The sequence below is a fragment of the Dermacentor albipictus genome, chromosome 9, assembly GCF_038994185.2.
Source record: "Dermacentor albipictus isolate Rhodes 1998 colony chromosome 9, USDA_Dalb.pri_finalv2, whole genome shotgun sequence".
Taxonomy (NCBI): Eukaryota; Metazoa; Arthropoda; class Arachnida; order Ixodida; family Ixodidae; genus Dermacentor; species Dermacentor albipictus.
Genome location: NC_091829.1, coordinates 120,546,505 through 120,562,616, shown reverse-complemented (window position 1 = coordinate 120,562,616; position 16,112 = coordinate 120,546,505). Strand labels below are relative to the sequence as shown.

The window sequence follows — 16,112 nt, the reverse complement described above, 5'->3', positions numbered from 1 at the left end:
GCTTCGTAGAGCGGGTGAATTTTTAAAACATGTGCTCAGTCTGCAAGCAATGAGTATGATAGGACTAATGACGTTGTTTCCAAAGTAGAGTGTACCACCTGACTAATAATTTGGATTGATGGTTCTCTTTGCGCATTTAGGCGTACAAGCTTCTCCCCGGCAAGCTATTGAGGTTTTCAGGCAACGGCCAAGAAACAAGTACAATAATAACAGTTAAGTTACAAATAGATATTTGTATATTTTAATACATTTTGACGGACTCTGACTTTTCGCTTTATTGGGCGCTGGCTGTTGTCATCGTATTGCACAACTCTAAATTGGAACATTGTTTATTTTACCTGAAAGGTGCAAGATAACACATAATCCTAAATGAAATTCTGATTCACATGTGCATTGCAACGACAAGTAGGCCTGGTGAAACGTATATATGATCACCTAAAGTTTCCATGCACGAAACAATAAAACCAGCGGAAAAATACCACAGCAACGCACAACCTAATAAGCAAGTAAGTTCCTCTATTGTTTTACTCTCTCTTTCTGTTCTTATTCGGTCATACATAAAGTGCACAGTAATGAACATGCAAAACGGGAGCGAGAAATTACAACGCACAACAGTTTTCTAATGGTATAACTCGAGAGCACGATCCCGTACCACTACATATCTTGTTGTCGAAGGTGGTGTAGCCCTCACTAAGCGCAGGAACTGAAGTCACGCTGGCAATGCCCGTATTGGTGAAAAGAGAAACGAATGGAGGCTTTCGAGATAGTCGCATTGCGTTCGTTCAAGATTTTGTGACTGCATGCGACCTGCATACGCTTTGTCCCTCAGGCTTTCCGTTGGGAGCGAAATACAGAACAGGAATTTAGGAGAGGCAGTATTACTTAGCTTTACATTTGAAATTCCCTATTCTGCAAGATTTCGAAATTGTAAATGGTCAACATGTAAGTTGTCTCGCGCAGGCACTTCCAGGTTAATATTTTTGATGTTTTCTTGGCCCACCTTTGTAATAAGATAAGCGACGATGTCGAAACTTCAACAAATCAGGTGAAAGCCGCAGTAATGCCATGCTCGGCTTCCTTACTCACTCAGTGTAAAACAGCGCAACGAGGATACAACTACAAGAAAAGGCGACACAAGCGCTCTCACAAGCGATGACACAAGCGAGGACACATGAAAAATATACACACAGCAACAGAAAATAAACCGCAACAGAAATCAAGTGTGATGCAGAAGCTTTCTTGACTAGTCAAAGGCTTTTCACCGCGTCCCACACCACCGGCTACTGCAGAATTGGAACAGTTTAACGTTCACGTAACGTTCTGTAGCAAGAACAAAATATTTCGTATCATCTAGCGTGAAATTACCCTATGTTAATGAGAGTACCTCATCGTTCGGAAACGTCACTTCTGGTGTGCCCTCGGGCAGTGTTAGTGGACAGTTACTATATTTAATCTATATGAACGATCTTGCATCTTCATTGTCATCCAGAATTACTGTTGGACGGCGATTGCGTCATATACCGGTTGTTTCAGCACAAACTTAAAAAAATATTTAAAACTCGCCTGTGGCAGACAGCACAATTCTAGTCCATGAGCTGGTGTACTCAAAGAAGCGGGCATTACTTGGACAAAAAGTTGAAATGCATAATCGAATAATTAACAAATGTTCACTAACTAGGTTTGTAACTAATTACGTTATGGCACATGTTGCAATTTACAAATTCTAGCGAGGGAGATTGCAAGGCATATCCACTTGAAAATAATTGTGTAGATTACACCATTTACGAGATATTGCAACGTAGGTTGAATACGGAGGCTGGAAAAATAGACGCTGTCTCTTTAATCGCCGGCCAGAAGAAGAATGTGCAGCCAACGCGCTTCATCATCGATCACGGCGTGCACCTTGGCGCGTGCCTTATTCCTCCGGTGCGGAAGCCCCACAATCATTGTTCAGTTGGCCCCCGTGCGAAAATTGACCATCTCGGTCGCGTCAGAAAGATCTTTCAGCGGAGTTGACGGCAAGAAATGGAGCTCCTGAGGTGCAACGTTCACGTACGCGCATAATGCGGCTTCATGCGCACTATACATGAACAACTTAAGTGCGAGGACGGCGACGGAGCGAACCGAGGTCAGAACTGCAGGGGACGACTTCGTAGGTCACGTCACTGAGGCGGCGTGTAACCTTGTAGGGACCAAAATACCGGCGGAGCAACTTTGCCGAGAGTCCACGGCGACGGATGGGCATCGAGACTCACACGAAGGCGCCGGTATTCTAACGGACGTCGCGTCGACCCTGATTGTACCGAAGGGTGTCGGCATGCTGTTGGATCCGGATACGATGCCGAGCAAGCTGGCGTGCCTGTTCGGCTCTTTGTACGACCTCTTCGACGTGTTCGTTGGTCGGGCTATTGTCAGCCACAGGTATCATGGCGTCAAGTGTTGACGTGACGTGGCGCCCGTATACGAGTTCGAATGACGTAAACTGTGTGGTGTCTCGTACAGCAGTGTTATCAGCACATGTCACGTATATGGCAAAATCTCGTCCCAAGTCTCATGCTTTACGTTGATATACTTGGAAAGCATATCAGTCAGCGTTCTGTTGAGACGCTCCGTTTGTTTGGGGATGATACGCCGTGCTCCTGTGGTGAGAGCTATGCGTCAGCTGAAGAACGCCCTGCTCAAATTCGGTTGCGAATGCTGCACCGCGATTGGTGATGAGAACAGAGGGTGCACCATGTCGTATATAGGACGATGTGGCCGACAGTATGCGGCGACAGACTTACGGTAAAAATGCACTGTCATTCCACTTTCTTAAAAAAAAAGACGTTGTTTCATGCACTGAAGCACAAAAGCAAGTGGAATGCCAATGGATTTCTCCGCAAGGTTCGGGAATTAATGCCTCGGAACTAATGTCACCCCGAGAATTCGTTCCAGCTGAATCGAACTCGTGAACTCCCCTGCTGGAATTGGTAAATTGCAATTTATGTCGTGAGGTAAATAGTTAAAAACTTACTTAGTAATTTCTGGTTGATTAGCCTAATATGCATTTCAATTGTTTGCCCATGTTCGTCTCTTCGAGCAGACCAGCTCATGAAGTAGAATTGTGCTATGTGCCACAGGGAATTTAAAAAAGCGTGTTTGAAAGTGTTCGCTGAAAAAACCGGTATAATAACGTACCCTGCATCACCGACCAGCTGAGCTAGCTTACAGTCCGATCTTAACACGATGCGTTCATGGCGCTCATCCTCGCTAATGTCACTTATCCACAGTAAAACAAAGGTTATGTCACTTACTAACCGACAAACACCGTGTACCATCGTCTTACAAATTAAACGATAGCTTTGTTGAACTGACATCAATGTACAAGTACCTTGACCAGCATTCACAATCTGACTTATCCTAGGATTACTATATTAACACAACCCTTGCTTCCGCGAATGGTTCTCTCGGCCGTCTTAAACGTAACATTAGACAAGCGCCTATTTACCTTCGTAAACCTGCTTACAACACGCTAATCCGACCTAAAATTGAATATGCACCTGCCATCTGGGATGCTTATAAACCGTGCATTATTAACGACATCCAAGCCCTTGATAACAGTGCCGTTCGCTTCGTCTACTCTGAATACTCACCGTTCGCTAGTGTCCCTGCTTTAAAAAAACCGCGCTGAAGTCCAAGGGCTTCCGCATCGCCGTAAACTTGCTCGCTTATCGCTTTTCCGTAAGGTTCATGGAAAATTGCATTTAAACTTTTATTCAACTTACTGTGCTTTATACTTCACACACATCCATCCATGGCGACTTTTCCCTGCAGCCAGCAGCTATCTTTCCTCGAAGGGACCATCCTAACAAAGTAACACAGATAACGTTCCGCTCAAAGCACTAAGCTGAATCTTTCATACCACACACATCGCTACAGAAACTGTCAGCAGATTTCAAGATCTCATTCAAGACAAAGCACAGGCAGCAACCGCCTGATTACTATTCTGCTGGTTTGTTCTTCGCATAGTGCGTTTATTAATTAACGAGATTTTCCTGTATGTTTAATTGTATTTTGCACTTTTATTCAACTTACGGCACTTTATACGTTTACGCTCTACTTTATTCGTTACCGAATTTTGTATCTTTGTTTCACTACGTTCTTTATTCGTTTTCATTTAACAACCAATAACCAAGAACTCGAGTTTCTACATTTGTGTGTTCATGTAACATGCACATATATGTGCGACAGTGACCTCAATTTTCGTGTACCTATTTTACTTTATTATTTTGTATTTTTTATACGCCTGCACAGTGAAGTTGTTGATTATCGTTTGCTGGGAATCGTATTCATACTGCTGCAACTTCATTCGTACCAGACCACCTCCCCCCCCCCCCCCCCCCCGCACCCATGTAAAACCCTCAAACAGAAGGCCTTTAGGGGTAACTTCAATAAGTAAGTAAATAAATAAATAAATAGACAAATAAACAAATAAATAAATAAATAGACAAATAAATAAATAAATAAATAAATAAATAAATAAATAAATAAATAAATAAATAAATAAATACGCGTATTACCAGCTATCAACATTATCACCATAGATGTTTCGTTGCATATTATTCCAGTGTGCACGTTCACCCTGCGTTAAAGGGATAGACTGCTGACTCACGCAAATACTTCCGCGTGCCTCTGGATACGATTAGCCCCAGCGACTCCTCGTGTCCGCCGGCCTTCTTTGTCTCCTAACGATGCCCGTATTTGCGAGATCCGGTGCTCAAACACTGCAACGACTACGGCTTCAAAGGTGCGAACTTTATATACCTTTTGAAGGGTTGCAGTGTTATTTCAGTGTCTACTCACCTGTTCAGTGTTACTGACCTCGTTTTGGCAGATGTTGAAACTTCGCACAACCAGGCTTGGGAAACCTGTGCTCTCTCTGTGCTCTACTGTAATTTTGCCATGCTTGGAAGAGCTGTTGAAGTCTGGCCAGAACATCAGTGTTGTCTGTAACATCGCGAGGAAAAGAACAGTTGTGACACAAATAAGACAAGGAACACAATCTCGACGCAATGTATATTGTGCGTGTACTGCATCACACAAGGCATTACCAAACCCTGATAAACCTCTCCGAATCACATAGAAACCGACGTGGTGGCTTTGACGCTACAGCGTTTCACTTCAAAGCGTGAAGTGGGGGTTCTATATTTCGGCCCGGTCAGCAACACTTTAAGGGGGGAGATGCAAAAACGCTCGTGTTCTTAGATTTAGGTGCGCTATTACAGAGTCTCAGGAGCTAAAAATTATTCCGGAGTTCTCCCCCTATGGCGTGCCTGATAATCGATCATATTGCAGTTTTCGCATGGAAGTGCCCAGAGTTTGATTCCTTGTTGTGTAAATTAGAGGAGCTAATTGTTTTAATATTTCAGTACGAAACACGTGATAATTTTTACAGCGAAGCTGCATATGACTAGGATCCGGGGATTTCTATGTCTCCGTCGCCAGACAATTTAACCAATCACAGCGGAAGGCGTGCGTCGCGTGCGCCGCTGGGTTCCTTGCAGAAACACCAGATGGCGCTCACTTCCGCGCATGCGGTTAATGGTTCCAGGACTTACTTTTGGAAATGCGGTTGTTTGCTTTAAATCAGGGGTACAATCAGGACTCGACGGGAACCAAAGGTCAGTGGGTCACCTCGCATTGGGCGCTCACGAGAAGACTACAAATGAAGCTGTGCAGGGGGATATACGCTGGACTAGTTTTGAAGTGAGGGAAGCTCGCAGTAAAATTGAGTATGAAGAACGGCTGAGGAATACATAAGAAATTAAATGGGCTGGGAGAGTGTTCAGGTATCTGTACAGGAAAAACATCGATTCACAGTGGAGGAAAAGAACTACGAAGCTTACCAGCAAGTATGCGGCCTGTGGGGGGGGGGGGGCGGGGAAGGGCAACACAGCAACAAAGAAGGTCAAGCAGAAAGTCAGAGAGGCTGAATTAATCTCATGCGTGGCGGCAATGGAAAGGAAACCTGTCATGAGTAACTACTTAAGAGGAAACAACGAAATCAGGAAAGAAACCATTTATGATAACTCAAAGGGAAGCTCATTACTTTTCGAAGCGAGATCGGGATGCCTTAGAACACGCACCTATAAAGCGAGATATAAGAAGGAAGAAGAAGCATGTGCTTGCTGCGGTAAATCTAGGGAAACGACGGAGCATGTGTTATTAGAATGTGAAGGCGTCTACCCAGTGGTTGATTTAGGCACCATTGGCCTCCTTGAAGCCCTTGGGTTCAGCGGGAGTAGTGGTAAAGCAAACACGTCCGCGATAGACATTAGTAAGAGGCGATTGCAGGATTGGTGGAAGAAAAGTAGGAAAACGACGAAAGACGTAGACGTACAAAAGCACAGTCCGCAATAGGGGATCAGAAAATGTGGACGTGGTAGTCCATAGTGTTTTTTTTTCTTTTTTCATTGTTTAACCTAGGTAGGATATTAGGCAGTATAGTAGCAAGAGCTTGGTGGCGCAACCCACCGCCCCATTCCAAAGGGGACGCTCATAACATCCATCCAGCCGGCGAGGAAGCGGCGGCACCTGCCTCGAGGGGAAAAAAAAGAAAAAGAAAGCTCGCCTTCGCACGTAGCGTTTGCCACAAGCGTTTTCCAGTGAAAATTATGGTTGCATAAGCCTCCTGGCAACTGTAGCATAAAGAAGCAGGGAGGGATGTAACCACACTTTCACATGTAAAGAAGAACTCGCCTAACTAATTTCATTCGTGTTGTGATAACGCTATGGAAAGGCCACGCATAGTTAGGGCTCGCCAAGAGTAGCGCGAATACGACGAGCAACGAAAGGCGCAGCGACGTCAGTGTGCACAACAGCGCCGTGCTCAGGCTGGGCAGAACGCAGTTCAAGGCAACATCACATTGGCAGACCGGATCAGGTGATACCACAGCTTGGCTGGCCAACAGCCTTCACAGCGTGGATTGGAGCGCCCTTTCTTTTTTTCTCTCCAAACATCTGATGCGAAGCAAGGTAACACATCTATCTCGCACCTATTGTTTTTACTACGACGTGATCCTGAAACCCGTTACGTGGCAGCAATTGGGCTACCACGTATGGTATTGCAGCCAATTGCAAACACCTTGAGCAGCTGTATTCTCCATGGTTCCTTCCCACGGGAACGTTGCACGAGAGTTTTCAGTGCATGACAAGGCGATTGCTGTGGTTCGGGATATTTCAGCTTATGAGTCAATAACGCAACCTGTTAAACTGTACTGTGCCAAGAAGGAAACGGAAAGACAGCAACGCTGACGGCAGTGTGCTACACTTGGACGCTCATAATACTTTCGATCACGAACTCCTAATGTTTGCTCTTATACAGTCGCCATGCATTGAACTCTTTCGTTCGACATCCACCAAATGTTCCACACATCCTTCTGTAAACAGCGAGGGATCGGCAGGCTACTCTGGTCACGAGGAGCCACAAAATCCTAAACCCCCAAAAGCTGGATAGGAAGCGGCATAATTTGAAACCATTTGTCAAACACACATTGATAAGTTTACAAGACTTCAATATAGATTTCTTAAAATTGTTGCTAAAAAAGCGTCTATTCATTCTGTTAATTACATACAAGAAAAATATAAATTAATATGTATGCAGAATCTTTGCAGTCCGACATTTGTAAAGTAATAAAGAACTAACTTAAATAAAGAACAATGATTTCTGAACTGGCCAACCTTAAGCCCACTGGAAATAAATATGATACACGCCAGTTAGTGCCCCGATCATGCACTAAAGTTATGGCGACCAGATTCTATACAATGTTATTCCAAACTTGTTCAATGATCTTATTGGCATTAATGTGAACATTGAAAATATGACTTCAACAGATGTTATAGCATTCGTTTTATAACCTTAGTGCTAATTTATAACAGCCTTTCATTATACGCGTGATATATCATATTGTATAACAGTAATCCAATTCTGTCTTTTCAACATGCGCGTATATTCGCACCCTTCTATTTTTTATGCTTGAGTAATAACTATTGTATTCTGCTAAACTTTCTTTTGAAATAATTCTGAATTATTGTTGCGATAATTATCCGATGTCATGTTTGATATCTTATGTTTGCAATTTCATGTCACTGCTTTGCGGCCCCTTTGTAAGTAGTGGGAGCTAGTCAAGCTGCTTGTGTGCAGTTTTTACTCCTGCCATCCTTCATGTACAACAGATGACAATAAAGGTTCAATTCAATTCAGTTCAATTCAGGTAACGCCGACTGGACAGCGGACAGCTCCTGGAAGCTCTAATGTGTCGAAGAGTGTTCAGCATTTCTCCGAAGCTCACCACAAATAGACTAAGGGTTGATTTTAAAACTGTCTTAAAAATTCGTTGGATGCCTTGACATTTTGACTTCCACATAGTATGACCAGACAGCAGACACTCGAAGTGGTCATAGCTTTGTAAGCGCTGAAAAGGCCGGAGTTGTTCCTGCTCTATAAAAAAAAAGAGAATTTACACTAAATGTTCTGGCCAGTTCTGTCTCTCTCTCTCTCCTCTCTCATGCACACAAAAGCTTATGTACAATAACTGTTCGTAAGAGCAAATCCAAGCCTGTCATGTTGTTGCACATATTAAATATTGAAGCCTGGCGGTCAATAGTAAAAAGCTTTACGAACGCCAAGTGTTGCGAATTCGACTCGTGACTATCACAAAGCAAACTGATTATGCTCCCGCCTTTGCTGAACGCAAAATTGCAGCCACAAGAAAAAAAAGAAAATAGTAGAACAACATTAAACTTCGAACGTTTTTTTTTCGCTTTCTGTAGAAAATCTGTCAAGGATACCTCGTCTGGCAGCGGTCCCAATGTAACCACAGTTACAGAGCCAGAGGAGGCGACCATTTCCCAGAAGTCGTCCAGCGTGCCGTTCAAAGGCATCTGTGTCACGAGAAAGGCGTTGGGTTTCCTAAACCCCTGTAGAAACAAAGAAAAATTAGTTTGTAGGGAACGGGGGAGCACTGAAGACTGAATTTAAGTATGTTGCTATCATGCGAAGTGCACAATATATGAGAAGTCCGATACTTTCCTGAAGCTAGTTTTCTGCTAATCGGTTTTCCTAGTTAAAGTATTAAGGATAACGGTGTGAATCAGTACCAGCTCGCCCAGCTTACTATTCTTTCCTAACGTTTTTTTTCCTTTGCAGAATGTTGCTTGAAATTTTCAAGTCACCAAGACAGAAGCCTCAACTGTAGTGAAGTTGCCGTGTCTAGATGCCTTCGGCTATGCACACATCATGGGGAACAATGGCAATTAGAAGCTTCGTCGTCCACATTAGAACTAATTAGAACTACAGAAAACGGCATAGGCACTGCTGCTGTTTTTGATATCTATGAGGAAAAGGAATCTATCTAACGCACTGCAGAACATTCCAACTTCTCTGCGTATCTTGCATGCGCAATCTCTGGTGTCCTACTTTATGCTTATCATTCTTGCATCACCTTTTCACTTCTTTAGACTGGTGCAGCCAACCACTTCTTGCGCTTATTAACCTCTCTGCTCTCCTTTAAGGTGCAAAAGGAAAAACAAGAACAAGCAAAAAAAGAAAGTTTGCCTTTCTGCTGTAGGAGGTTCTTTCTCATGGTCGAAATAGCAAGTGCCAATAAATGACATGCTTGCATCGAACGAGTACATCTACTTCAAAAGGCGTTAGGAGTGCGACATAACAGCGCTCCCGCCCTTCACACTGCTCAACAATCACTAGTCGAAGAATGCAGGACAAGTTGCGTGCCGAGTAAGAGGGAAGCGTTCACTACGGCCTACGCAGGTCACACAACATGACTGAACGTTGCTGCAGCTCGCCTCTTCTTTGTCGTCTCGTGCTGGTCTCGGTTGACATTTCGGCGTTTCTCCGTTTCGCGATTATTTCGTGGTGTTTCTCGCGATTATACCAAAGACAGCAGCACAAAACGACGAGACAGCAGGTGATTAGTAACAAATGCTTAGGCATCACTCGCACAGGAGATTCCACGTGCAATTTTGGTACTCACATCGACATACACGGCATTGATGTAATCCGTCTTGCCGTGGTCCGTTGTCACATTCAGTAGAGGCCTCTTGCTGTCGGCTAAGAACATAGACGTTTAAAGAGTTTGAGTTTAACTTAGTTCTACAAATTATAAATGATCAACTGGCTTAGAAAACGCGCTATAGGTGTGCTCACGCACCCGTTTTTCATTAAATAAAGCATGAAATCGCAATTACATGCCTTATATTATGATTAAAAATTTATTACATTGTCCAAAGTACAGGTTTTAAACTGTTGTGCGGCACACCATGATGCGAAACGACGACAAATTATTCACAAATACGACACTAACTTAAAGATCAATTTTGCAGCGAGAGATAGTGCTAAATGTAGCAATGTGCGAATATTCGGTAGTTTCGAATGCTCGATTGAAATTTAAGCTACTCGATATTCGCTACAGCTCTAATTTCAGCTGTTGATGTTTTGGAAGCATTCAAAACGAACGAATATACGCATCTTTCCGCGTATAAGCCGCATAACCAATTACAACACCTCAGAAAGACAGACAAAAAATATGCAGATCCAATCCATGAGAAACGAAACTTTCGTGAAGTGGTTGATAATGAAACACCATAAATCTTCCCATTTCATTCCTGCGTCTTTTGCATAAAACGCAACTGGCGCGCATGTGCTCTACCCTTATACGCAATGCGACAAATCTTACATAAGCTTGCGTTTATATAAAGGGGAAAGCCTTAGGTGGCTCGCTGCCCGATGGCCTTGAAAAGAAAACGACGAGTCTAGTGGAGTGATACAAAATAAACCACGTTACTTTCTCCGAGCTAGCGGCTGCTGGAGAGGAGAACGACCGGCGCGCGCAGATAGAAAAAACAGGTGTTGCGTCGCTGACGTCACGTGGTGGTGGCAGCGGTTGTGGTGACAGTCGACAGCGAAGCGAGTGAGACGGCGATGAAGGACGCTCACCAGGGGCCTAGCGGATTGCCTCCGAAGTAGGCCTACGGCGGAGGATGCTCGCCAAGCAAGGAACGAGGAGGGACGTGCGAAGCGGCGGGAGCAAGGCCATGAGTACAGCTTTCTCCTCTTGAGAGGATGCAATGTAATTGTGTTCGGATTGTGTTACATATTTTGACGCTTCCAATGAAACACGCAAGCAGTTTTTTTAATTTTTAATGTCTAAAAGACGTCTCGCATGGCTAATTCAAAAGTCTAGTAGCTGTCCTGAAACATATTGTAGCCGTGGATGTCCAGAAGTACTTCAGTAAGCCCGGCTAACGTTGCGCTATAAGTTGGCTAACGGACACCTTGAAGGTTTCCTTTATTTCTTGATTCACCATTCATCATAAAGTGTCGCGCCTGCAGTTTTTACTTTGGGACCTCTTGCTGTATACAACTGTTCATGTACTAATTTACTTATCACTAAAATTGAATTGATTGATTGAAAGGAAAGAAAGGTGGCGCTGGTGTGTCCCAAACCTATGACCCCACACTCAGAAGCCGAGAGTCTTACCTACTGGCGTAAACACCCGTTTCTTTCAATACGAAAGTATTTCATGCCGGAGTCCCCAATCAACTTCCTGTAATGGATGTGACGTCAGCGCCAATGACTAAAATATGCTTTCTGGATGGATGGACGCAGGCACGTACCCAGGGGGGGGGGGAAGTCCGCCCGAAATTAAGCGGCACACCCCCCCCCCTCCCCCCATCCGCTCAAGGCACCGCTCCTGACACACATTCCTAAAGCGTCCACAAACCAATCTACTCGGCGGTCAACATTTTGCTGCCTTTTACAGCGAAAGCAGTGTATGACTAACTTCGGCAGTTAACAACAGAAGGAAATCATGTGGGCCGATACTGGTGATAGTGCAAAAAGGGTCCAAGATCAATGGCACGTACCCCTGTGGACTCGGTAACCTATAACGCGCCCTTCGGAATCTTCGGGAAGGGTCTACGTATGGGGAGTGCGTAACGCCTGCTTCACCTCCACCGCGAGTCGGCCCGGTATTTCAATATGAAATCGAGGGTTCGATGGAATCCTGTCTGGTCGGGATGAAGCATGAAGTAATAAAATGAAGGACACCAACCAATAGGAGTGCTAAAAATGAATAAATCTAAAAGACGTTTCGGCTTCGCTACGGAAGCCTTGTTCACAATGGTGTGACGGAAGGCTCATGGGAGCTTATGTACACTTCAGAACGTGACGTAAGCAGCGCGTGTATGACGGAAGGAGGGTTCCCTCATTTCGATTGAGCGTGTGACGTTTTTTTTGTATCTTCAGCGATTCCAGATACAGCCGCGACTTCACGTTCTGAAGTGTACATAAGCCTGCCCATAAGCTCAACCCCCCCCCCCCCCCCCCCCTTCCTGAAAGGTTATCCTGCGTACGTGCCTGGATGGATGGATGGATGTTATGAGCGTCGCCTTTGTAACGGGGCGGTGGGTTGCGCCCCCAAGCACTTGCTATTATACTGCCTAATGTCCTACCTAGGTTAAGCAAGAACAAAAGAGCCAAAATGTTCTGACTCCCTATTGCGAACTTTGCTTTTGTACGTCTACGTTTTTGTCGTTTCCCTACTTTTCTTCCACCGATCTTCCAATCGCCTGTTACTAATCTCTTTTGCGGACATGTTTACTTTTCCCTGCTCCGGCTGAACCCAAGGGCTTCAAGGAGGCCAGTGGTGCCTAAACCGATCGCTGTGTAGTCGTCTTCACATTCTAATAAAACATGCTCCATCGTTTCCCTAACTTTACCGCAACAAGCACATGCTTCTTCTTTCTTCTTATATCTCGCTTTATAGGTTCGTGACAGGCATGGCGCCGCCATCTAGGAGCGTCGCCATAATGAAGCACAGAGCGCTATGGGGATACAATAGGCACGAGGCGGTCCGAGGTATGTGGAAAGGTGTAATGTTTCCAGGACTTACTTTTGGAAATGCGGTTGTTTGCTTTAAATCAGGGGTAAAATCAGCACTCGATGGGAACCAAAGGTCAGTGGGACGCCTCGCATTGGGCGCTCACGGGAAGACTACAAATGAAGCTGTGCAGGGTGATATGGGCTGGACTGGTTTTGAAGTGAGGGAAGCTCCCAGTAATATTGAGTGTGAAGAATGACTGAGGAATGTGGATGAAAGTAAATGGGCTGGGATAGTGTTGAGGTATCTGTTCAGGGAAAGCAATAATTCAGTGGAGGAAAAGAACTAGGAAGCTTACCAGCAAGTATGCGGCCTCTAGGGTGGGCAACACAGCAACAAAGAACGTCAAGCGGAAAGTCAGAGAGGCTGAAATTATCTCATGGGTGATGGCAATGGAAAAGAAACCTGCCATGAGTAACTACTTAAGAGGAAAAAACGAAATCACGATAGAAACGATTCATGATAACTCAAAGGGAAGCTTATTAAAGTAAAACACGTTCTGCAGCTAGTTGGTGCATAGCTTCCAAAAAAATGAAGCGCCAACGGTAACGGCACACAAAGGAACAAAAGACAGGACAAGGCGCTTCCTGTCTTTTGTTGCTTCTTTGTGTGCCGTTACCGTTGGCGCTTCATTTTTTTGGAAGCTTATTACTTTTCGAAGCGAGATCAGGATGCCTTACAACACGCACCTATAAAGCGAGATATAAGACGGAAGAAGAAGCATGTGCTTGCTGCCGTAAAGCTAGGGAAACTATGGAGTATGTTTTATTAGATTGTGAACACGTCTACCCAGCGGTCGATTTATGCACCACTGGCCTCCTTGAAGCCCTTGGGTTCATCGGGAGCAGTGGTAAAGCAAACATGTCCGCAATATGGATTAGTAAGAGGCGATTGGAGGACTGGTGGAAGAAAAGTAGGGAAACGACAAAAAAATACAGAGACGTACAAAAGCACAGTTCGCAATAGGGGATTAGAAAATTTGGTTGTAAAAGTTCATCGTGTTTTTTTTTAACGTAGGTAGGACATTAGGCAGTATAATAGCAAGGGCTTGATGGCGCAACCCGCCACCCCATTCCAAAGGGGACGCTCATGACATCCATCCATCCATCCACAATTAAAGAGGCGATTGAAGGATTGGTGGAACAAAAGTATATAGGGAAACGACAAAAAAACGGAGACGTACAAAATCAAAGTTCGCAATATGGGATCAGAAAATTTCCTTGTGGGAATTCATAGTTTTTTTTTTCAGATTTTCTTGTTTAACCTAGGTAGGACATTAGGCAGCACAATAGCAAGAGCTTGGTGGTGCAACCCACCGCCCTCCTCCAAAGGGAATGCTCATAACATCCATCCATCCATCCATCCATCCATCCATCCATCCATCCATCCATCCATCCATCCATCCATCCATCCATCCATCCATCCATCCATCCATCCATCCATCTGTCTGTCTGTCTGTCTGTCTGTCTGTCTGTCTGTCTGTCTGTCTGTCTGTCCGTCCGTCCGTCCGTCCGTCCGTCCGTCCGTCCGTCCGTCCGTCCGTCCGTCCGTCCGTCCGTCCGTCCGTCCGTCCGTCCGTCCGTCCGTCCGTCCGTCCGTCCATACATCCATCCATCCGTCCGTCCGTCCGTCCGTCCATCCATCCATCCATCCATCCATCCATCCATCCATCCATCCATCCATCCATCCATCCATCCATCCATCCATCCATCCATCCATCCATCCATCCATCCATCCATCCATCCGTCCGGCATCCATCCATCCATCCATCCATCCATCCATCCATCCATCCATCCATCCGTCCGTCCGTCCGTCCGTCCGTCCGTCCGTCCGTCCGTCCGTCCGTCCGTCCGTCCGTCCGTCCGTCCACCCGTCGCAGTACGTCGTAATGGAGGTAAACTGGGACGTGTAAGAGCCTTGCTCCCACCCTTTTGCACAGGATGACATTTACTACAGTGGTTGCACGGGCACGAGGGTATACGTCTCCTTTCCGTCGCTGTCGGTATGTGCCATAATAGAGAAATTATCATCATCCTCAATACGTGACGATCATCTCAAAGAGCTAGTTAGCAGGATATGTGCCTTCCGCTTCTGGGTCAATTCCTCCTTGTGGGTATGTATGTGCCTTAGTATGGAAATAACAATCATCCACAACACGCGGCGATCATCTACCATGCATACAATGCATGCAAGGGTTCGCATGTGGTTCAGCCACAGCTCGCTGTCGTCGTCTGAATCTTCGTTATGGCTTCTTGGAACTAAATAACTCGAATAAAACTCACTCAGGAGTCCTGGAGTGCTTACTCGACTACGGTCTCAGGCTAAACGCATCAAGGAATGCAAATTCAAACAAAAAGAGGTGACGTTCCTTGCAGATCGCGTTGATGCTAATGGACTTAAACCAAAGGATGACAACACTGAAGCAGTTCTCCAAGCATCGCCCCGAATTAGGTGTCTGAGCTGAAATCCTTCTTGTGTTTAATCAACTATTATGCCAAATTTTTACCGAACTTGTCCACTGTACCGGCTCCCCTGTAAAGTCTACTAACAAAGGGAGCTACGCGGAAATGGCAACAAAATCAGAAGGAAGCGCTCCAGGTTGTCAAAATTTCTGACACACTTTGACCCTACCAACCCTTTGAAGTTGGAATGTGATGCCTCACCTGTAGGAGTGGGAGCTGTACTTTCACGCCGCATCAATGGCACAGATTATTCTATTGGATTCCTCTTAAGGACGCTGTCCAAAGCAGAATGCAACTATTCTCAGCTAGAAAAGGAAGCGTTGGCGCATGTGTTTGGTGGGACACAATTAAAGGACTACTTATATGACAATCAGTATGTTTTGGTCATGGACCATAAACCCCTTATGGGTTTGTTCAACTCAGGAAAGGCTATTCCTCCCGAGGCAGCGACTAGGATTCGGAGGTGGGCGTTTCTCTAAGACAATTATCACTACACGTTGCAGTATCGCAGGGGTACGCAAAACTTGAATGCTGATACCTCAAGTCGCTTGCCGTTACGGAACAGGCTGCAAGATCCGGCAGAGTACGTTCTTTACTCTGAGTGTTTGAAAAGTAAGCCCGTTAGCAGACTTCACAGAAAGCAATCCAGCGCTGCAGCAAGTGAAATATTGGATTAAGAGAGGCTGGCCGAAAGCTTTGTCAGAAGAGCAA

The 16,112-nt window shown here is 45.1% G+C and overlaps 1 protein-coding gene across 1 annotated transcript in view; it reads right to left on the bottom strand.

Moving 5' to 3' along the window:
• The window catches only part of LOC135911221 (receptor-type tyrosine-protein phosphatase mu-like), a 115,790-nt gene that overhangs the window by 21,617 nt on the left and 78,061 nt on the right, over positions 1 to 16,112 (bottom strand). Inside the window, exons 13-15 of the mRNA XM_070526298.1 lie at positions 10,032 to 10,108; positions 8,830 to 8,958; positions 4,843 to 4,986 (exon numbers count right to left, since the gene is read on the bottom strand). Coding sequence (XP_070382399.1) covers positions 4,843 to 4,986; positions 8,830 to 8,958; positions 10,032 to 10,108 — 350 coding nt within the window. The remainder of the gene's footprint in view (positions 1 to 4,842; positions 4,987 to 8,829; positions 8,959 to 10,031; positions 10,109 to 16,112) is intronic.